Genomic DNA, 24,089 nt, shown 5'->3' on the forward strand with positions numbered 1-24,089 from the left:
GCTCTCCCTCCTTAGTGGACTTAGGTAGGCTACTATGAATGAATGAATGAATGAATGAATGAGGTATAGCGCTTTCATATACTGTACACCCAAAGCGCTTTTACAATCATATCGGGAGCTCTCCTCAACCACCACCAGTGTGCAGCATCCATGATGCGATGGCAGCCACAGTAGGCTACAACAGCACTAGTGCGCTCAATAGGCTACACAGCAGCTATAGGTGGAGAGAGAGAGAGAGAGAGAGAGAGACAGAGAGAGAGAGAGAGAGAGAGAGAGAGAGAGAGAGAGAGAGAGAGAGAGAGACAGAGAGAGAGACAATTCAATGAAACAAAATAAAACCTACTACCAGAAGTCCAGACCTTAAAGAGCGTGGTGGATTGTTGGGCTATAATCCTTAATAATTGATAGGCCCACGGGAACTTAATATTGAATGTCATCTCTTAAACATTTTAGATGGTTAGTTGATTTTCGCAAGTGGCCAACATCAGTCAACAGACTAGTCTAACTAGGTCATCTAAGACCAGCAAACCGTCTAGACTGGTTTACAGGTAGCCTGGTATTCGTGATATAAAATAAGCATTTTTCAGACACTATGCACATGGAAAGACAGACATTGACTAATATTGTGATAGTGATATTTCTTTAAAAAAAGTTAGAAAACAAGTTTATGTTTTTGTTTCTTATTTCGAATAGCTGACTTTAATAGTAGGCTAGTGGACCTATGCTCTGTAATAGCCTACTCTACAACAACTAGAGACCCGTTCAGTTTTGTTCCGTCGCGTCACTAGCTTGAAGTAGGCTACGTGCGTCTTTAACGAGAGGCGTTACTTTATAGCCTATATGTTTTTAACGAAGATATTTCCGCTTCCTGCTGCTGTTTTAAACGCTCTATTGATCACAACAAGCCGGAGAAGCTCTGACCGCAGCAGCAGCTGCTGAGTGAAGTCTATCCACCGTTAAGCGGAGGCGGGAACGTTAAGAGGCTCGTGCCATGAACGTGTCATCATCATCATTCAAAAAGATTACAGGCACGAGCGAGTGTCTAAACTGAGCGAGTCCAGTGGCAGCACATATAGATCTCGATACTTTGTTCAGCATGTCGGAGCGTGGAGGTCTTCAGCAGCAGCAGCAGCAGCGAGCGGGAGCTCCGTCTCCACACCTGCAGCATCTCAGGACGGTCACGATTTCTTCGGGTCGCCCGGTTCAGATGAACCTGTTCGCGACATGGGAGATTGACAGCTCCTCTCCCAGCTGTGTGCCAAGGTATGCCGCTTCTCACTTACTAGTAGACATGCGCTTTTTTTATGTTTTTTTTTTGTACAGCCACTTTTTTGTACAGTTACTCTGAAGAGCTACTTTGTATCCGAGTAAATGGTTAATCCCGATCACGCTGCTGGAGATCACATGAAACACTGGTTTCTTACTTTAGACAAGGGGGCTTTCAACTTCACACACCCAGTCCCAGAGACTCTCCAAAGCCGTTTCAACATGCATTTTTTTACCTTCTACTTGGCCTGTTTTTAAATTACTATTGAGAAATTCGTTAAGTTCACGTGTAGGTAACTGCCATTAGATAGTATTTAGTTTAATAGCACTATAGACTATATTTGGTCAAGGCTCATTCAGTAGATAGGCTACTAGCCTTTTCTCCTAGTCACTATTCCAGTAGGTTAATGTCTTGTTTTTATATTTTACCAGAAAGAAAGTTTTATTACTTAACGTCTATGTTAATAGTAGCTAACATTTATTTATTTGCAAGTCACTCTGGATAAAATGGTCTGCTAAGTGAATAAATGTAAAATGTAATGTATGTTGAATATGAATGCAGGCAGCACAAGCTGCAGATTCATTTCAAATTGATTGAAATGTCATGATATACTGTATATGCACCCCTAGAGGGCCCTTGGTTGAAAACCCCTGGCTTTTGACAGTAGCTGATACTGACTGCTGATCTTTTTGCATTATGTTCTAACTTCCTTCTGTTACTCACTAGTAATAGAAAGTGTACTGAACGTAAGCAGTCCGTTAAAATCAATACATATGTGGAGCCATCCTTAAATTTGTAGAGTGAAAATGTCATTTGAGGTTGTTGCCGCAGTGAAAAATAGTGCAAAAAGAGTTGTTAAAAAACAAAACAATGCATCTCCTTTGTATAATGCTTGCAGTAAAATGAATGCATTTGCTGTATACTATTCACCAATATTTAGCCTCTTTACTTCCTAAAGGGATTGTGATATGGAAATAAAGAGGAGGGGCTTTGGGATTATTTATGCAGGGAGTGGAATAAAAAAATGTCTATGGTACAAAAAGGCCGACTGTAAAAGTGGCCAGCAGAATTGGAGTTACAGACATAGAATAAAGAATATTACTCAAATATGAAGACATTTATAAACTAGTCTCTTTCTAAGACACTGCCTCCATTTGGCTTTCAAAGGCTTTTGAGACTCTTTTATGCATTTAGTTTCTTACTTTGTACTTTCCATTAAGATACACCAGCACTGCTGAATGTAAACTCTAAATGGATGATGTAGCATATTGTGCCATTAGAATCTTGCAGATGATCACTGAAAGGTGGGATGTGTTTCCAATTCTCCCCTCCTCTCCCAATTTCATTACCTCTGTGCTCTAGTGTTACACACTAATGCACAGGGACAGACTTGTAAGTGAATTAGACCCGTTCAATATATTTCACTTTGAAGAGCGGATTGGGCTCAAGCTGCTATTATGCATTAATGTCTTTTCTTGATGTCGCTTTTAGGTAATGCAAAAGCATTGAACGTCTTCTGTAGCGTAGAAATAAAAACAGATTGAAAGTGAAGATATATAATTGTTTTATACACAAATTTAGTTACTGGATTCAAATATGCACAGCTCTGGAAAAAAAAAAATTAAGAGACCACTGCAAAATTAGCAGTTCAGTCCAGAGGGACTTACTATTTATGGGTTTGTGTTAGAGTAAAGTTAACATTTTAGTTTTATTCTATACTGACATTTTCCCCCAGATTTCAAGTAAAACATTGTCATTTAGAGCATTTATTTGCAGAAAAGGACAACTGGTCAAAATAACAAAAAGTATGCTATGTTTTCAGACCTTGAATAATGCAAAGAAAACATGTTTATATTCAATTTTAAACACACGTTACAAATGTTTTATTTTAGGAAGAGTGTCAGAAATCAATATTTAGCGGAATAACCCTGATTTCCAATCACAGCTTTTATGCGTCTTGGCATGCTGGCACAAAAATTCAAGCAGCTTGGCTTTGTTTGATGGCTTGTGACAATGTGTCCTTCCTCTTGATCACATTCCAGAGGTTTTCACTGGGGTTCAGGTCTAGAGTTTGGGTTGGCATTGGCAGGTGCTTGATCTAGTCGTCTAGCTTTGAGTTGGGGAACATTGTCAGAACAGAAGGAAGAACGTTTTCTTCTAGGATAACCTTGTAGGTGGCTTGAGTCACACGTCCTTCACAAAGACGGATCTGCCCGATTCCAGACATATTTAACAGTGGGTGCCAGGCACGGTAGGTTGTAGGCCTCTCTAGGTCTCTGTCTAACCATTAGACGACAAGTAGAGGAAGGTTATCCTGGAAGAAAAACTTGCTTCCTTTGGCTCTGATGATGTTCCCCAATGAAGAATGGGTTACCCGACAACCAGGACAATGCTCCATGCCACACAGCTAGGCAAATAAAGGTGTGTATATATATATATATATATATTAATATAATTATATACTATAAATATAATTATAACTATAAGTTGACATTACTGTATTGCAGTATTTTTAATGTTACTTTTATCTTAGTCTTCATATTAGTTTAGATACACATCTATGTAATTCCTTACAATGTTATGACATGTTCTCCTGTCGTTCTGTAATAATACAACCTGTCGAAGAAACTGAATGAGCCAAGAGCCTGAGTGCTGTGTCACTCTAAGATTTATTACCTGAGTTTAATATCACCAATGCAGTGTTTTTGACTTCAGGCCAAAAACATCTCAGCACACCTTGTGGAGATGTATCAGAGGACAACCCAGTTTTTTTGGGACATTGCATTCCTTGTCTGTTACAAAATAGAGTTTACTTCAGATGTCCTGTGTCACATGGAGTGGAGAAATTAACTTGGAAATGATTTTCATTCCAGCATCCATTATTAGCTGTCCTTAGATCGCTAACAGGATATTGAATCTCACGTTTGTATTCTGTACATGTATTTTATAGATTGATTGTTCATTTTTTGGCATGAAACTATTTGCTATCATTTACTCACCCTCATATTAATCCAAACGTGTATATTGGTAGTTTTCTGTGAAGAACTAAAGTAGAATGTTAAGGAATCACTTCGTAATTGACCTTTCATAATTACGTCAAGTTCAAAAAGGGACAAAAAAGGCACAGTTAGACAAACAAACTATGGAAAAAGATCTGTGTGTAAATAAATAAATTCTCCTTTTGTGTTCCACAGAGAAAAAAAAGTAAAACATTAGTAAGTAGTCTACAACAGCTTACGGGTGTGAAACTCCATGAGGGCGAGTAAATATCATTCCCTTTAATTATATGAGGAGGCACATTTCGATTTGTACTTGTGACTGAGAGTGACATATATTAAAAACCATCATGGCACTTCTCACTCACTGCACAAAAGGTCACAATTGTTGTGTAGAATTTTTAGTTGAAATGCCAGCCAAAATTGCATCTGGGATTTAAGGCCAAAATGTCAACTTTGTGTGGTAAACTTGATAAAGCAGCTTGGGGACAGATTACTCATTCAGCTGCCATAGCAACTTGTCCTCAGAACAACGTGTGCATCTCTCTTGTTTTCTCTTGTAGACTTCTCAGCCTAACTCTTAAAAAATTAGTGATTTTGAAGGAGCTGGACAGGGATCTCACATCGGTGGTCATTGCAGTTAAACTTCAGGTAAAAACAAAATTCTGGTTGGCAAAATGCTTAATCTATGTTTAGGTAACTAATGATTGTAAATGTCTCTTTAGGGCTCAAAACGCATTTTGCGGTCAAATGAAATCATGCTATCCTCTGCTGGCCTTACAGAGACTGATCTTCAGCTGACCTTCTCTCTTCAGGTTAGCTGTGTTTGAGTGCATTTTGGATGAGATTAGTACTACATTGACTTGAGATTTGCAAATTTTATATTATGGTTTTGTTTTGATGAAACTTATTGGAAGTTCTTCAGTGACTCTTCCCTTCTGAATTGGATTCAATTAGATTAATGTTCATTCTTCAGTATCTTTTTCCCTTCCATATTGGCTTCAGTACCCACACTTTTTGAAGAGAGATGCCAACAAGCTTCAGATTATGCTCCAGAGACGCAAGAGGTACAAGAATCGCACTATACTGGGCTATAAGACCCTCGCACTAGGACTGATAAATATGGCTGAGGTGAGGAACCGCAAAACCCTACAAATCCAGTTTGGCCACATTTTTGTGTGATTCTAGACTGCTTGTTGCAAAGAAGTCTCACATTTAAGCACATATTTGAAAAAATGCTTCTAAAAAAATGTCATATAAGACATGGAAGCTGCTGTAGGAGGGCGAAGTGAATAACTTTCTTTGCTTCAGTCTCAGTACTGAAACTTCTCACAAATGCACCAAAATCCACACAGGTCATTTTGTATCTGTAATTTAAGCCCCAAATAAATGCCAAGACATTTGCATTTGTACTATGATTCAGTACATGACTAACTGTTGAAAGCACATCCATGTCATTTCACATTATTTTTATTATTATTATTAATTTCATACCAAGAAGAAGAAAATATAATAAAAATCTTGAAATTAAACCAGAATAGAATGTTAAAACGCATATCTGTTATCAGCACGAAAGCAGGTCAAACAATATATTGAAAACATTTTGCTTCAAACATATCTACATTTGAGCACCATAACTAATCTAACATTTTGCAGTGTAATCATTTAGCAGATTTGTTTTGTAGTTTGTTCCCTTGTCTTTAAAGCTACTCCCCCTGTCTGTAGGTGATGCAGCACCCTACAGAAGGTGCTCAGGTGTTGTGCTTGCACACGACGGTGAAGGACACACCGGTGCCCGTTGCTGAGATCAGGGTCTATTCTCTCTCCAGTCAGCCCATCGACCCAGAGGGACCAAAGTCCAAGCTCTCCGGTGAGTTGCACATGTTGATCTCTGTATTTCAAATTGAACAAGCTAATGAGAAATTACAAAAAGAGGTCAAGGCTGCTCTTTTACTTTTGAGAACACTTTCTGTAAGTTCTTTAGCCAGGCCTGCTCTGGTTTAATCACTCGCATGCTTCCCGTTTTATGCCTTTCAGATCGTTCACCAGACATTGATAATTACTCTGAGGAGGAGGAGGAAAGCTATTCGTCAGAGCAGGACGGCAGTGATGATCCTCTACAGGGGCAGGTAAGGCCTGTGAGATTGAACTGATTGATTTTGATGTTCTGCCATCTTGCCTATTTCCGGATTAGTGAATTACGTCTGTGCTCAGAGACTGAAGTGAATCTGTTGAAGTCAGATCACTTAAGAAACGCACTGCATGGTCTTTGTATAGAAAAAAATATATTATGAGATAAGAAGTGTAAGAGCTTATTAATTGATGTGAAGACCCCCTAGCAAAAGAGAGGAAATATAGGAAGCAAAAATGGAAGATTAGTATAATATAGTATAATAGATAAGTTGAACTGAAAACATTCAATCATCCTTGTGTAGTTTCAAACCTGAATGACTATGTCAATTTTGACCCTGTCAATTTTGTAAACGTTTGAAACTGAAAAAAGAAGTTTCTCTGAACACAGCGTTTCTGAATGAATCTGCTTTTTGAGCGAATTGAATGAATGAAGGATTCAATGACTTATTCATTTAGACATTTACTGCCACCAACTGGCAGTTTAAATTTCTTATTTAGAGTGTCATTTCATTGAAAAAAATAATTTCATATTTTGGCAATAGTTTGTAGCCTAAAAGTTTGTGTAATAAATTCTATATTGAATCAAATAAAATATTTCTTTCTGAAGCTACTTTTTATAATGTCTATTTGTTGCTTTTTTCATTTAACACAATACAATGACTTTAAATTATTATGATTTAGATGCATTAATTGGCACATAATGTAATTAAGTAAATAAATAAAAAATGTATCACTTGACAGTCAAAAAAAGTTACTATAAACTGTTATTGTATTCAAATAAGGGGTGGTTTTAAAGCTTGATTTGTCCATTATGGGCAGTACCTCTACGACGACGAGGATGAACTGAGGAAAAAGAAACTTCGTCCCAAACTCCCCTCCACTGCCTCCATCACCAGAGCTAACGTAAGTGACGTAAGTGATCTGTCCAGGATTATAAAACAGACCTCAGAGAACCAGACCAGCTTTCTCTGTCTCCATGTTGACTCAGGCTTTGTCAGGCTGAACAACGGCACATTTCTCCCTGGGGCAACTGTTCTTTAGATGTAGCAGTGATTGCAATAGGAGCTGCTGTAATTCTTTCAATCACATGGAAACTCTTGGGATGGGGCTTCTGAGCACATTAATGTGATATCTGCTTCCTCCTCTCAGATGCCTTCAGAAGTCTGTTTTGTGTTTCTATTGGCTTCGTCTTCTAGCTGACAAGCCTTCGCCAGCCCTCTGTGCTTGTTGTGACAGCTTTTTCCCCCCTTCTCTGCTTGCTGCTATTTTTGTTCCCTGCTGTTGCTCAACCAGATACGTGGTTAATTTGTGTCTGTTTGCTATTGTTGCTTATGACTCCCCCGCTTTCTGTCTAACAAGGTGTTTGTGTTTTAAATCCAGCAACCCAACATCAAACAGAAGCTTATGGCATTGGTGAAATGGTTCAAAGTGTCTGATGAGGTAATTGCATCCTGTCTCTAAATTTACACGCTCTTTTGGTGAAGGTCTTTTCGCTTCTTTTTCCCACCAGGTTTTCTTTAAGAAATGTATTTGGTCATTTAGAACAGTACAAATCTTCATTAATGAGCAGTCATCTAGGGTGCATCTATGTACAAATTCTGTCAGATACAGATAAGCTGGTCATTATTTTCATGTAATGGCTAATAATCAATAAATAATAATACATTTATAATTTTTTTTCATTCTAAAGGTAAAAATATGGTAATTGAGCAGACCCAATAAATATCCTATATCAGCCGATAAAAAAAAAAAAATCGGATATCGGCCGATAACCGATATGGTACCTCTTTATCGTTCATCTCTATCAGTAATCAATGGGTAATATTATGAATGTAGGTGGGGTTCGGTTTGGATCATGTGTCCCAAGAGCAGATCCGGGATGTGGAAGAGGACCTGGATGAGCTCTATGACAGTCTTGAAATGTACAACCCCAGTGACAGTGGCCCAGACATGGAGGAGACGGACAGTATTATCAGCACCCCCAAACCCAAACTCCGGTACATCATTCACTAGCTAATATTTACTATTGTGGCACCCACTTTCAGATATCGATTTAGTCATTTTGCTTTGCATTAGATGGATTTGATTATACAATAGAGATAGCTAATAATGTAGTGTTGTTGTTGCAAAAGATTCTGGTATATATTGTATATGAGAAGAAGCACGTACACGCACCATATTCCACTCTCAAATGTAGAAATAAACTGACAAAAAACTGAGCTTTTTCAGCCACATACTGAGTGGGCAAACTACCTACATCTCAGCTTTCCTATTCTGACCCTGGGTTTTTGTGTGTGTGTATTTTAGGCCATTTTTTGAAGGCATGTCACAGTCCAGCTCTCAGACGGAGTTTGGTAGCTTGAATAGTAGGTGCAGCTGCAGCAAAGACAAGCTGAGTCCTGTGAGTGTCCTTTAGAGAGAGAGAGACCTTATTTTAGCACTGCGATTGAACTTTACTTTGCTTTGCCTTATTATGGTGCTCGCCCACTACAGCGGCAAAACTCCGCTTCGTGCCGCTCTTAATGCCTCTGCTCTGGGGAATGTCTGTAGCAAGTGTGTGTTAAATCTGTTTTTTTTTTCAACAAGGGCAATATAATCATCAGAGATTCACACGATTACATTTGGAAATAGGCAAGCTTTGATTCAAATTGCCCCGATTAAAGTCACCCTGTCAATTTTGTAAACGTTTTAAAACCCAGCCAGTATAATTGCAATGAAAGCTTGCAATATTTAACATACATGTAACAACTGCAAAGTGTACAATGTGTAAAAAAAAAAACGATTTATGCACTAAATCCAGCATAAACTCCGGCACAACCTGCATATTTTTAAACGCTCAAGACAGACGTTATTTCCTGAACCACACAGCGATTGGTTGCTGCCTGCATTTTCCCCTTGATATTTGCATAAAGTGGAGAACTGCCTAACCTTTTGACAGTCACGCCCACTCTCAACGCTTTCTCCGGTCCGCTTTCAATCCCACAATGCACCTCGTGAGCGTGAAGCTCAACTTCCATAGGAATGAATTGAAAACGCTCTGCTCTGCTCGCTCCTCAACAGTGGGCACGCACCATTACTGCTTTTCTTGTGTGTGTGTGAGTGTGTATATATAGGTCCTTCTCAAAAAATTAGCATATTGTGATAGAGTTCATTATTTTCCATAATGTAATGATAAAAATTAAACTTTCATATATTTTAGATTCATTGCACACCAACTGAAATATTTCAGGTCTTTTATTGTTTTAATACTGATGATTTTGGCATGCAGCTCATGAAAACCCAAAATTCCTATCTCAAAAAATTAGCATATCATGAAAAGGGTCTCTAAACGAGCTATTAACCTAATCATCTGAATCAACTAATTAACTCTAAACACCTGCAAAAGATTCCTGAGGCTTTTAAAAACTCCCAGCCTGTTTCATTACTCAAAACCGCAAACATGGGTAAGACTGCCGACCTGACTGCTGTCCAGAAGGCCATCATTGACACCCTCAAGCAAGAGGGTAAGACACAGAAATAAATTTCTGAACAAATAGGCTGTTCCCAGAGTGCTGTATCAAGGCACCTCAGTGGGAAGTCTGTGGGAAGGAAAAAGTGTGGCAAAAAACGCTGCACAACGAGAAGAGATGACCGGACCCTGAGGAAGATTGTGGAGAAGGACCGATTCCAGACCTTGGGGGACCTGCGGAAGCAGTGGACTGAGTCTGGAGTAGAAACATCCAGAGCCACCGTGCACAGGCGTGTGCAGGAAATGGGCTACAGGTGCCGCATTCCCCAGGTCAAGCCACTTTTGAACCAGAAACAGCGGCAGAAGCGCCTGACCTGGGCTACAGAGAAGCAGCACTGGACTGTTGCTCAGTGGTCCAAAGTACTTTTTTCAGATGAAAGCAAATTTTGCATGTCATTCGGAAATCAAGGTGCCAGATTCTGGAGGAAGACTGGGGAGAAGGAAATGCCAAAATGCCTGAAGTCCAGTGTCAAGTACCCACAGTCAGTGATGGTCTGGGGTGCCATGTCAGCTGCTGGTGTTGGTCCACTGTGTTTTATCAAGGGCAGGGTCAATGCAGCTAGCTATCAGGAGATTTTGGAGCACTTCATGCTTCCATCTACTGAAAAGCTTTATGGAGATGATTTCATTTTTCAGTGCCAAAACCACTGGTAAATGGTTTACTGACCATGGTATTACTGTGCTCAATTGGCCTGCCAACTCTCCTGACCTGAACCCCATAGAGAATCTGTGGGATATCGTGAAGAGAAAGTTGAGAGACGCAAGACCCAACACTCTGGATGAGCTTAAGGCCGCTATCGAAGCATCCTGGGCCTCCATAACACCTCAGCAGTGCCACAGGCTGATTGCCTCCATTCCACGCCGCATTGAAGCAGTCATTTCTGCAAAAGGATTCCCGACCAAGTATTGAGTGGATAACTGAACATAATTATTTGAAGGTTGACTTTTTTTAAAATTAAAAACACTTCTTTTATATAAAAAACACTTATTTTATTGGTCGGATGAAATATGCTAATTTTTTGAGATAGGAATTTTGGGTTTTCATGAGCTGTATGCCAAAATCATCAGTATTAAAACAATAAAAGACCTGAAATATTTCAGTTGTTGTGCAATGAATCTAAAATATATGAAAGTTTAATTTTTATCATTACATTATGGAAAATAATGAACTTTATCACAATATGCAATTTATTTTAGAAGGACCTGTATATGTATATTTGTAAACAATATATATATATGAGGTAAACCTAAACTATTTGACTTTTAAGCCAGCTATTTTGGCAATTACTTTTAACCAACTGACTATGGTCACATTAACTATAAGAAAGTGTCCGAATACCTTTTTATCTTAAATTTTTTTTAACATGTTTTCCTTTTGTGAAATATTTAGCAGTACTTTTTTCAATATACATGCCACTTGCTTAAATTTGTTGTCTAGTGTAATGACATTCATACAGGTGTAACTACAGTTTTAACTGTCTATTTACATTTTGGGGCCACTGTATGTCTCATTTTTTTTCAATTCTCTCTCTTTCCCACACCCATTCTTTCTCCTGAAGAGGAGCGAGCAGATTATATCTGGTAAAATCCAGCGTTCCCCCAGTGCGCAGCTGGATGAGGCTTTCTCAGAAATGGACACGCTGGTGAGCCTGATTGCACCTCTTTATGTGCCCCCTTCTCACTTTCTACCCCTCGCATTCGGTTTGTAGTGAATCCACTTTTGTCCTCTGTGAGCCTGTGAACTAGTATTTATTGAGAAGGTTATGGTGTAGGAACTCAATGAAGTGGAGGTGATAGCAGACGGGACCCCTAGCATCACTCTATCAGTGGCGGAGAGGCCCCGGACCCCACAGAGGAGCCATAGTACTAACATGCCATCTCCTAGGTTGGTATTCCACATTAAACCTGTATTTAAAGTGATGGTCCACCCACAAATGAAGAAGTTGATAACCAAACAGAATCGGTTCCCATTGACTTTCCATTGTATTTCTTTGTCTATACAATGAAAGTCAAAAGGAACCAAAACTGTTCAGTTACCAACATTCTTCAAAATAGCTTATTTTGTGTTTCACAGTAGAAAGAAATTCAAACAGGTTTGGAACAAGACAAAATGGAAACAATTTGTATTTTTGTGTGGACTATGAAACATCAAATGATAGAAATGTGTCTAATTTGTCTAATTACTAATTTGTGATAAGTTATGTAATCTTTTGGTTTTATTCCATCAAGTACCAACTAAAAAAAAAGAAAATAATCATGAGATGGAGTACCTTATATAAACTAAAATAATATATATACAATTATTGACCTTAATATATAAACAAGTACTTACCTTTCTTGCAAAATTAACTCCATTGTTAAATGTACTGTTACGACATGATATAAAATGACTCATACCATGAAACTGTGGGTAATACTGCCCACTCCTAATGTATTCTATGCACAAACTATGTACTGTACATAGTTCCTTGTTCATTTAGACTTTTGTGCACATATTGAGAAAAAAATGGAGTGGATAGTAAACAAATAAAAGCAGCTGTGACGTTATCTCCAGGCTGGATGGCAATCATACCCCTAAACAGCGGCGAGGGACCCCTATGAAAGAGAGACAGCTGTCCAAACCGCTCAGCGAACGCACCAACAGCTCAGACAGTGAGAGATCACCCGAGCTCAGCCTCACCCCTCAGGTAACAACACACACACACACACACACACACACACACACACACACACACACACACACACACACACACACACACACACGCGCGCACACACACACACACACACACACACACACACACACACACACACACACACACACACACACACACACACACACACACACACACACACACACGCACACACACACACACACACACACGCACACACACACGCGCACACACACACGCGCACACACACAGCTAGCACTTATAGCACTTAGCCAAGATCAGCTGCCTCACTTTTTTTAAGTTGCTCTGACTGAAGTTCAGCAGAATCAATAAACCCCCAAGGGCTATTTGCTCAGGAAATTGTGTTTGTGTGGATCTGAGAGGGCAAAGCAGAGAATATGGTGATGCATTTGGCCGTGCATGAGGATTAGTGAGAGGGGGAAGTGGGTGTGTTGCTAGAGGAGAGAGAGAGAGAGAGAGAGAGAGAGAGAGAGAGAGAGAGAGAGAGAGTGAGAGTGGGCGATAATTCTCCTTATGTAACTCTGTACACATGATTCAACACCTAGTTCAATGGCGGTCCACTTTTGTACAGAGGTGTCAAAACATACTCAAAGGCCATTGTGATGAAGTGCCATTTTTAATTCTCCCTGCATGATACATTCCACTTACAGTAAACATGTATTTTTACTGCTGACCATCTCTGCTGCTTTTTATCAAATGTTTGTGAGAAACGATGCGGTTTGTGTGACCGAAATAGCTGTTTCTGAGTCACCCACAATAGGAGAGCTCTTAAAGGTGAAGTGTTTATTTTTTTATGTAATTTTTCGAAGTACTTTCTCTTATCCCAGTTTAACGTCCAGAGATGACTGTAAGCATGCTATTCCTAAATTGATTTCCTGAAATGTGTAGGTTCAACTAATTCGAGCCAATGGCATGGGCGTTGGGTGGGACTGTCTCAGAGCCGGCTCCAGGGCACATAAATCGGGGGTGCATATATTTTTGGGGTTTGGGGGGGTTATGAATTGGTTGCATTCATTTCACGAATCTGTGATTGGTTTTTTTATGCGTGCTCACTTTTCACTTTTGTGAATTTGCTCGCGTTCAGAGGGGAGGGGAGGCAGGGGGTGTTACAGTAACTAGTTTGGCTCCAGACCTGGACTGTGTTTGATAAACATTGGAAATACACAAGCTGTTGGGTGTGTTTTTTTTCCGCTGGCACAAGATGTTAGTATATCTGGCTCTACGAATGTTATTTCTACAGTAACCGTAGTATTTATCTGATACAAAAACAATCTCAGGATATCAATTAGAATAACATATAAAAATATAAACAGATACATTCATTTCAAAAACATTTCTTCTGAACAGTAGTTTCACACGTTCACCATTTATTTGATTAAAATGTAACCGTAAAAACAGTAATATTGTGAAACATTATTACAATTTAAAGCAACTGTTTTCTATTTTAATCTATTATAAAATGTAATTTATTCCTGTGATGGCAAAGCTGAATTTTTCAGCATCATTACTCCAGTTTTCAATGTCACATGATCCTTTAGAAATCATTTTAATATGCTGATTTGCTGCTCAAGAAACATTTCTTCTTCTTCTTCTTATTATTATTATTATCGGCAATGTTAAAAACAGTTGTGCTGCATAATATTTTTGTGGAATCCACAATTCTATTCGATTCTTTGAAGAATAGAATGTTAAAAAGAACAGCATTTATCTGAAATGGAAATCTTTTGTAACGATGCGAAAGTATTTACTGTCATTTGATCAATTTAATGCATCCTTGCTGAATTAAAGTATTAATTTCTTAAAAAAAGTGACCCCAAACTTTTGAACAGTGGTGTGCATTTGCATTGAATAAAACTAATAAAATAAGTAAAACATTAAATATCTGAGGCAAAAACTATGATAATTGTCAGTAAAATATGCCTTGCAATAATGAACCAAATGAGTCAACGAATCGTTTATTTGCATACTTGAACTGTTCAAAAGAACAAATTCAATAAAATCAAATCAGACTTTCCAATGCGTATTTCCTCGCTTGGATGTAGAGCTGACATTACAAACACCTGGCATTACAATTTATTCTTTAAAAGCTACATTTATAAAGCAACTTAGCTGCTGTCACTCTTCAGTGAAGGTAGATAAGTTAGTAGCGTCGCTGTGATGTTAGATAGTCTCTAACACCAGAAATTATACACTGCACCTTAAAATGCTAGTGTGAGAAAATGTTCTCAGTCACACTTCTCTTTGCAGATGCCGAGGAAGATAGTATATGACCAGCTCAACCAGATTCTGCTGTCTGACAGCACCCTTCCTGACAGCCTTATCTTGGTGAACGGTAGCGATTGGCAAGGAAACGTAAATACCATTTCATTTCACTTCCTGTGTGCCTGTCTGACCACCCTGCACACAACTTAGCCATTCTCTTGTGTTACATTGATAACTGCTTTAATCTGAAGTTGAACCTCTGTAAATATGTTTTATCAGTGTCTCAGTGCATATTGATGTTTTTATCAATTTTGAAGTTGAGAAATATGACTGTGTCTGCAGTATGTGGCTGAGCTGCTGCAGGCCCAGAGACTGCCGGTGGTCTGCACCTGCTCAGGATCAGAAATCCAGGCCGTCCTTTCCGCCCTGCTCACACGCATACAGAAATTGTGAGTGTAACTGTGGTGGAGTCAGTGAGATTAAACACAAATGTGAAACGACATGGTTTGTCTGCAGTGTGGTCCATACTGTTCCTTCTTTATTCTCACAGCTGCAACTGTAACTCCATCATGCCCAAACCGGTGAAGGTTGTGGCGGTTGGAGGACAAATCTATTTAGGAGCCGTCTTGAGATTCTTTGTCTCTCAGCTCGCCAACAAGATGTCTGACTGGCTCAGCCACATGAAGTTCCTTGTGGTGCCTTTAGGTGCATATAGATAACCTCTAAACACAATTACATTTCACATAAAAGCTGCTAAAGCTTGACAAAATATAACAACTGGGAGTTAAAAAAAAGTTCAGGCTGTATCATGTGAGTGTCTCCACAGGCTCTCACCCCGTGGCCAAACACCTGGGTTCACTGGACAATCGCTACAGTTCTTCCTTCCTGGACAGCTCATGGAGAGATTTTTTCAGCCGCCCAGAGCCTCCCCAGACTGGTAAGAAATGCATTTGTGTAACCCCAGTACGGTTATTTATTTTTCATGTTTAATCTCGGAGTGCAGTTGCCCCATTTCTCTTTTCTGTGCCCATTGAGATGTGTTATATTGACGATTGTCCATTGGATTTGTTCTTGTATGTCTTCAGCTTCTTCCTCTGCTGACTTTGTGGATGTGACTGGACGAATTCTACAATACATTAACGGATCTGCTGTTACTCATCAGCTCCCCATTGCTGAGGCCATGCTGACCTGCAAACAAAAGATGTGAGTGAGATGATTTCCATCACCTCATCATTTCAAATATTTTGTATCGTATTTTATTTGATGTTTTTTTTTACTATTCTAGGCAAGATGAAGATTCCTACCAAAATTTTGTTCCTTTTGTGGGTGTGAGTAAATTTTTAGTTAATGTTACATTAGCATTTAACATTTTCTGGTCGGTAACATTTTTTTTTTGAAAGAAGTCTCACCAAGGTCTCAGAATTCTTTGATTTATAGAAAATAAAAAAAACAACATTTAATTTTGTAACATTATACATGTATTTACTGTCACTTTTGATCAATTTAATGCAAAGTAAAAGTATTAATTGCTTTAAAAAGACTTTTTAACACTAGTGTTTTCATTTTCAATGATGGATGGATTTATATTTCCTTTTTTCTTGCAACAGGTGGTTAAGGTAGAGCGATTGGTAGAGCGCAGCCCAGGATCTTCAGGTTTGTCTTTTTTTTTCCGCATCTGTCCATAAAAATTCATTAGTAATATTGCATTAGGGTTGGGAACAAAGAACCAGACAGTGCAACCAGTGTAGTTTGATTCCTCAACAAGTGACTCTTATGAGCTGGTTCGTTTTTAACTAATCAAAAACATACAATGGAACCAGTGTGGTCTGACTCCCAAATGAAGGATTCTGAGTAAGTTCTTTTTACTAAACATGCAACTTACCACTAAAGTTAAAAATGCACATTGAGTTGTATCAGTAGTATTGATAGAACAAATTAATTGAATCCCATTTTTGTTGTTTAATGTATAGTTAAACCTTTATTAGATTGGCCAGTTATTAATAGCAGCAAGCATTTATATTTCTTTTCGAAATTATCTTGTCACTTTGCAATGAAATTGCATCATGCCATTATTGTAGTTTTTCCCCCCAAATGTTTATTTGACTCATTGTAGGTGGAGATTGTGAAGAAGGTTTAGCTTTGAGCTTGGCAGTTCCCTCGACGTCTCCACCTGCTCATGTATCTCCCACTGGGATGATGAAAGATTCTGCAACGCCTCCTCCATCACCCTCACTAAGCGGCGGACTGGCTGCTCTGGGGTTTGTGTACAATATTGTACAGAAATCTGCACCGCTTTGCTGTTTCTCACATTGCTATGGCTTACATCTGTTAAAAATGCTAGCCTGGTAAATCTGGTTAAACTGATTCTGTTATCTAGGAGCCCCATGATGTCTCATGGCGTGGATGCGATTGGGCTGCAGGTGGATTACTGGGTGTCTGCCGGGGTTGAGAAGCGCAAAGACGGAGAGCAGAGAGACAGTAAGAAGACTTTGAGGTGTGCGTTCAGATCCTTGCAGGTTAGCCGACTGCCCGGTTTCGGCAACATTGAGCTCCAGACTGGCTCTAACACCATGTCCATGACCGTGGTAACCAAGGAGAAGAACAAGAAAGGTGAGATTGTTCACTGAATTTACAGAAAAATGCAAATTTGTCCTTTTGCTAAAGATCCCTTAATCCTATTTCATTATAGACTCAATTTCATTTGACATTTCTGCTCTCTCTCGCCCTCGGCTCTCTTTCTTTCTTTTTTTTTGGAGTGCTACTATTGTTGATAAGTCTCCATAGTTATCCATATCCACACATAACTATATTTACTAATTTTGCCTGTCCTCAGTCCCAACCATCTTCCTTGGGAAGAAGCCAAAAGAGAGAGACACAGAGTCAAAGAGTCAGATCATTGAAGGCATCACCAGACTCATCTGCTCTGCCAAGAATCAACAAACCAGTCTAAGAGGTACTTGTCAACAGAACGCAAATGAATTGAGGAGTTTTTATCGCCCATTTACTTTTGTAATAACCCAGCAAACATTGGTCCGATGGCAACATCGTGGCCCTGGCCAAAAATAGTTGCTGTAGGATGGCATGAATCGGTAAAAATATGTAACACAGAACAGATGATGATAAAGATGTCCGTTCCACTTTTATTTTGGAACTATTTTTCAACCATGACGGGATGTGTCAGAGGGACGTCTTTTCAACTGTCATTAAAAGTCCAAATGTTTGCTGGGAATGTGTCTGAGACTGCAATTACTTTATATGGTTCAAGTGACCACATTTTTTTCAGATTAGATATGAAACACGAACATGTGAGCAAGAAAAAAAGCATATAGATTCCGATATTCTCAGATCGGTTTCAGGCCTCATTCTTATGTGGACATAAATCTAATATGAATCGGATACATGAAGATGCATCTGCCATGTAACTGGACGGATCAGATATTCCCCTGTAAATGCGAGTTGTACGTCATTGAAAAAGTGGTGATAGCGAATGACATCAACTCAGGTAGACACAACTGCGATCACATGACTCTTTTCAGTTCCCATGCTGCAACAAGGGCTCCTCTATTTTTCTCTGCTGTAAGAGACCAATGGTTTACTGACCTTTAGGTCATCCTTAAATATATTCTTGTTTGCCGTAACTGGACCGACCCTGTCAATTTAGGACCGACCCAATTGTTGTTGTTTTTTTCATTTTAGTCTGACCGACTTGCCGGTTTTAGGCCTAACTTGCGTTAAGACCGACCGATTTTTTTTTCTCTTCAAACAACTAATACAAATTCAATAAAATAATATGAATTATATGTTAGTAAGTATTGTTAAATTTGCTTATGCCTACATACAAAGGTAGGCTACGTTATTTCTTTTAAATAAAAATCCGTGGCGTCATCGTCATCTATGATTACATTGGTTTACACGTCACACTATGGCTACACGTAGGCCTAGGCTACTATTTATTATTGCTATAAAGACGTAATCTTAAACATGTTTATCTCGCCAGCCATTTCTATATATAATAATATTAAACCATTTGTCTGTGATGCAATGTTGCTATTCGCAGTCCAGAAGAGAGAGTGAGAGCGATCTCTCACGCGGAGCCACAGCGCTCACAACAAGACAGCTCCTGCCTAATGAGTGACAATGAGGACAGAGCTAAACATTCAAACGTGGTTACACTTTAGATCTGGGATATTATTCTACTTTTATTTTAGATTTCGGCTTCCAAAGATTATAAAAAGAAGGTATTTGAGATAAAAACCATTAACAGCTAGACGCATTCTGTCTAGCGCAACTTCCTTCGCTTCACAGCGGTGCGCTGTCATTTCTTCCTGAAAACCAAACGTACCGTCAGAATCAGCACGATCGGTGATTGTTGTAAAATGCAGGCTCTACTGTTGCTAAATTGTGGACGCGTTAATCATAAAAAGAGCTATTAAAAGCACAAAATCTGCGCAAGAGACGCTGTTCACAAGGTGACGTACACGCGCTCCGAAATGGACTGCAACGAGACAAGAAAATTATACTTAACTTTGGGCTTCATGTGCGCATCTAAACTATCAAATAAACATAAAATATAAAAATGACCAGCTCTGAGATTCACTGAAACACAATTTATGTCTTAAATGGACGTAAATAGTTGGCAGAAAATGATGGTGCAAAAGTCACCTTGATCTGCACTCAGTCTTAAAGGGGCAGCAGTCTAATAAACCTGCTGACGATTGAGCCATTAAAGGAGAACTCCGGGCAATTTTTAAGTTAATCTTGATCGTTAGACCTTTGTGAGTACTGACTATAGAAAAAAAAACGAACCGGATTGGTGATTGCTACGCGGAGCTGCGACCGCGAATGCCCAGAGCTCCCACTCAGCTAAAACGGCAGCTATGGGGGCATGGACATAAAGAGCGTTTTTGAGCCTCTTAACAGACACAAAATGCAATTAAAATGTCTGTCCAACATGAACAGGGACCCTACATGTGAACAAGATGCGTTTAGCAACTTAGCCATTGTTTCAACTCACCTAAATAGTATTTTAGACGGCAAGCTGTAGTCTCGCGCTGCAGTCCCGTGCTGTAGCCGGAAAAGGTAAACAATGTCCAGGTGGGAGGAGCGTTGATCATGTGCGACGAGTCTTCGTACATGGAATGGCATTTTTCTTCAAACGGCCCCGCTGTGTTGAGTGTGTGTAGTCATCCTTGTCAAAGTGTTCACTGCAAATGCGGTAATCTTTAGCGCGTAGTACTTCTACGGGAGTTTGCACATCAAGTTGAAGTACAACTAGCCACAACTGCAGAATCTCGAGGTCATGGAAAGGAAGACGATGAAAATTTAAGCTCTTATATTTTCGCATTCGGTTGCCACAATTCGGAAAGGCACAAACACGAACCATTTCTTCTTCACTTGTAAGCAACTCTGATCATAACTCGTCGCACATGATCAACGCTCCTCCCACCTGGACATTGTTTACCTTTTCCGGCTACAGCACGGGACTGCAGCGCGAGACTACAGCTTGCCGTCTAAAATACTATTTAGGTGAGTTGAAACAATGGCTAAGTTGCTAAACGCATCTTGTTCACATGTAGGGTCCCTGTTCATGTTGGACAGACATTTTAATTGCATTTTGTGTCTGTTAAGAGGCTCAAAAACGCTCTTTATGTCCATGCCCCCATAGCTGCCGTTTTAGCTGAGGGGGAGCTCTGGGCATTCGCGGTCGCAGCTCCGCGTAGCAATCACCAATCCGGTTCGTTTTTTTTTCTATAGTCAGTACTCACAAAGGTCTAACGATCAAGATTAACTTAAAAATTGCCCGGAGTTCTCCTTTAATGCGAATCAAACAACAAAAGGCAGAGTAAATCACTCACAGCTCTTAAATGAATAACTTAAACTTTAATAATCTATATATGATAAACAATGCTAAATTTAAAAGTAATTTTAGTAGACCTTCCTGAAATTAAAGCAAAGTGTATGTAATTTGTATATTTGTTTAATTGTATTCTTTTTTTTTAACATGTGCTTGTACTTGTCTTTGAATTGTTAAAACATCTCGACACCACTTTACCTTGGCACGAAGTTCTGGAAAAACTGTGCCCAGCTCTTTTTCCCTCCCTAACGGTGAGATCAGACTGACCTGAAGGAAACCACTAAAATGTTGGTGGAGGACACTCAAACTATTGAGGATGTGATAAAATTTGACCCTAAAATCAAAGAGGTTTCTTTTAAATTGAAATTTCAAAGTGAGCCACCACCACCGGCCTTTTTTTTAACAAAAAATGTGTTTTAGGTGGACAGATCAATACAGTAGACAGAACATGTAGGATGTTGGGAAATAACAATGTCTTTTCTGTTAACCAATTGCTTTTTAATATTCGCTATTACTTCAATGTAAGTGAACAAGCGCGCCGTTATTTGTTGCTTAGTGACGTGTGTGCTCAAGTAAACCAGAAATGCGCAGATTCTGCGCAATACGGTGTATTTAATATATCATGAGGACTCACGAGTTGCGTATTTGCGCTAAATCCGTGCAGATTTGGCTTACACGAACTTCCCCAGCAAAGTGGGTAAACATAGAAACACTCCAAATTACCTCGTGATTTGACAGCGTTACCCGCCAAAGTTCATTTTTACCCTTATTTGGCAGGTTGGAGGGTGTTAATTTCAATCCCTGAATGTTTCACTCCTGTTTGACATTGTGCACTAAATGTCACGCCAATAAATCATCAGAAATATTGCTGACTTGTGCGCGTCTCAAGCGCCCTCTTTAAGTTAGTCCTAATGTCTGTTAGTTGTCTGTGGATTTGCCTATATTTGGTGAAAATGGAAACGTCTTTAGACATGGAAAATCGATTCAATTTTATCGATTCAATGAACACTTATACCTCAAAAATCGAACAGGATTTTTTCACAAAAGTGACAGCCCTAAAACGTAACCGGTCTCTGATTTGTAGGTTGCATTGACACCTAGCGGTGGATGCACGTTTTGAAGACCCAGTCAGTGACGTCACAATATGCAAATTGTTTAAATTCATACCTACGTAATCACCATGACCAAAATTGTACTTTTTTTTTTACATTGAATCTTGAAAAAAAAGAAATAGACCTACCTACGACCCTTTTTTTTTTTGCTTTTACTGCAAACCAAAATATTTTTGGCCTTAAAAATGGTGCAGAATGCAAAAGCTCGTAGTATCATTTTGTCTGCGTCTATTGCAAATCGCACCATTTTTACTTCCTTCTTAGCCTAAGCTTTTCTGGGTCAGTACATCTACCTTGGGTTGTGTATAGTGTAAAGTGTAAATGCAGATATAGGATATGGGTCAATTTAAAAAGATATAAGCTGGTTGTCAAAGAAATCGGAATTGGGCTAAAAACATGCAGTATAAATGCAGCCTTAAAGATTTAGATATGTTAGATAGCAATTACATTAGTAAAAGATTACTAGTATCTAAGGATTTAACCAAATATTCCAAATTTATGGGGTCAGTGGTAAGTTTAAGAAGCTGTCATTGGAAAAAGCCATTGTGATATGACCACTAACTTGAACATTAATGTCTATAATGTTTATGGCCCTGAAAGTCCTGAGTCCATTCGCAAAATGCTTATGGTTTGCATTTTCCTAATTGAATATTCAGCATATTATCATATTTTAAATGATTGAGAGGTTCAATTAAAAAAATGTACATTTATGAATTTTAGAATGTCTTCATATTTGTTTTGTCTACACAATCAATGTCACACATTTGCTTATTCTAACAGTGACCTATAATAATGCAGAACCTTAAATATTTCATATTAATTTTGTCATAAGCTGTCTTTTGTTATAAATGTCAAAATTCAGATTTAAATTTGCTTTTAAATGTCTCAGACATTTGGACACCTGTATGTTAATGCACTTTACTCACGAGATGGATGTGTTTAATGTTTCAGTGTCTGTAGATGGGATGGAGTGGAATGATGTGAAGTTCTTCCAGCTGGCGTCTCAGTGGCCCACTCATGTGAAGTACATTCCTGTGGGGCTGTTTGGGTACAACAAACCATCTTCCTAGTGACCTCTGGCTTGGGAAACAACATGGTAAAGTTTGCTGACCCTGCTTGTTTTAGCCTTCAGATGGAATAGAGGGCTAATTGTTCATGAGTGGTCATGCTTCCTGTACACGAGAGATACTTGAGCCATAGTGGGAGCTCTTGAAATCCTCGTCGCCGATCAGGGTTTTATTTGATCTTGTTTTGACCTAGAGAGCCAGAACCGACAGAAAAAGACTTCAGGATGGATCATCAGTTGGTTGAGATATTATTTATGAACCTTTTCTAACAGTGTTTTGTCTGCTGTGCGATTCATGACGCAATAATATCCCAATATTGTATTGCGTTTATATTTAAATGGTACTTGATGTTAGTGATTTAAAGTCCTCAGATTTATTATTTGTAACTTTTATTGTACAACTTTAATGTGATTAGTGCTAATTCACCTGACTGAATCTTACATCCAAAGGTTCTCAACCTTTAAGATACTTTATTAAAGGATATTTTTGTCTATGTATGAGATATTCTACTGTATAAAATATATATTTGCTGCTTATGTAATTTTATCTATATGTATGTAGTAATCAAGGCATGTATGTATATGTGCTTACATTAGGGTTTGTCTAGCTGCTATGGGCACCTAATCCATTCCACTGTGGTTTCTGAGTTTAATCTCTTTGTTGCTATTAATTTATTAACCTGCTACCATTACTAAAGGTAATCACTGGCATAATACGATTATTTGTGATAAGTAATAATAAGGGTAAACATATTATGGCTTATTTTGTAAATTCTAAGTGACCTGAGACCATGTTTGAAAATTGTGAACCATTAATGCCTTTCTAAATCTGTTGTACACAACCTCCAGTAGTTAGTTTGCATGATGCAGTATATTGATCAGTATGACTGCCCTACACGTGTTTATTTTGATAACACACTCTACATGTGAAAAGTCAGTATTGTATATTTTGGTCTATAAAGCTTGGTATTTTGACATTTGCAATGAACTGCAGAAGTAATAAATCTATTGTAACTGCAATCTCTCTTTTTCAGTTAACTTTCAGTTAGAATGGTTGTATGCTGAAAATGTTGTGTTGTCTGTAAGGGGGCTCAACTAAAGTTCATCGTTTAAAAAGTGTAATATAGATTAATTACAAATTGTAGTCAATTACTGATTCCAAATGACATGACAAAATTTATAGTTAGTAATGTAATTAAGTTACTAAATTTAGGTCGTGTATTCTGACTACTTTTTAGATTACTTTTGAATGTTGGGAAAA

General features: G+C 38.7%; 1 protein-coding gene across 6 annotated transcripts; it reads left to right on the forward strand.

Annotated features, from left to right (window-relative positions):
* Positions 1–764: 764 nt before the first annotated feature.
* pacs1a (phosphofurin acidic cluster sorting protein 1a) lies at positions 765–23,848 on the forward strand. Of its 6 annotated transcripts, none has more exons than XM_077233363.1 (24): positions 765–1,263; positions 4,827–4,914; positions 4,989–5,078; positions 5,269–5,394; positions 5,989–6,133; positions 6,301–6,392; positions 7,216–7,299; positions 7,777–7,836; positions 8,233–8,393; positions 8,704–8,797; positions 11,464–11,547; positions 11,677–11,789; positions 12,459–12,591; positions 14,842–14,946; positions 15,139–15,245; positions 15,347–15,501; positions 15,623–15,733; positions 15,882–15,999; positions 16,082–16,124; positions 16,404–16,449; positions 16,910–17,054; positions 17,174–17,406; positions 17,630–17,749; positions 22,714–23,848. In XM_077233363.1, the coding sequence occupies exons 1-24, from the start codon at positions 1,097–1,099 to the stop codon at positions 22,830–22,832; spliced, it is 2,739 nt and encodes a 912-aa protein (XP_077089478.1). In that variant the 5' UTR covers positions 765–1,096; the 3' UTR covers positions 22,833–23,848. The 6 variants fall into 6 exon arrangements, with proteins under 6 accessions (XP_077089478.1, XP_077089477.1, XP_077089473.1 ...); XM_077233362.1 differs by having other exon boundaries at positions 871–1,263; positions 7,216–7,308; XM_077233358.1 differs by having other exon boundaries at positions 884–1,263; positions 7,216–7,308; positions 12,441–12,591.
* The last annotated feature ends 241 nt before the right edge of the window (positions 23,849–24,089 follow it).

This window comes from Siphateles boraxobius, unplaced genomic scaffold (assembly GCF_051911475.1).
Source record: "Siphateles boraxobius isolate OS27281-9 unplaced genomic scaffold, OSU_SipBor_1 18, whole genome shotgun sequence".
NCBI lineage: Eukaryota > Metazoa > Chordata > Actinopteri > Cypriniformes > Leuciscidae > Siphateles > Siphateles boraxobius.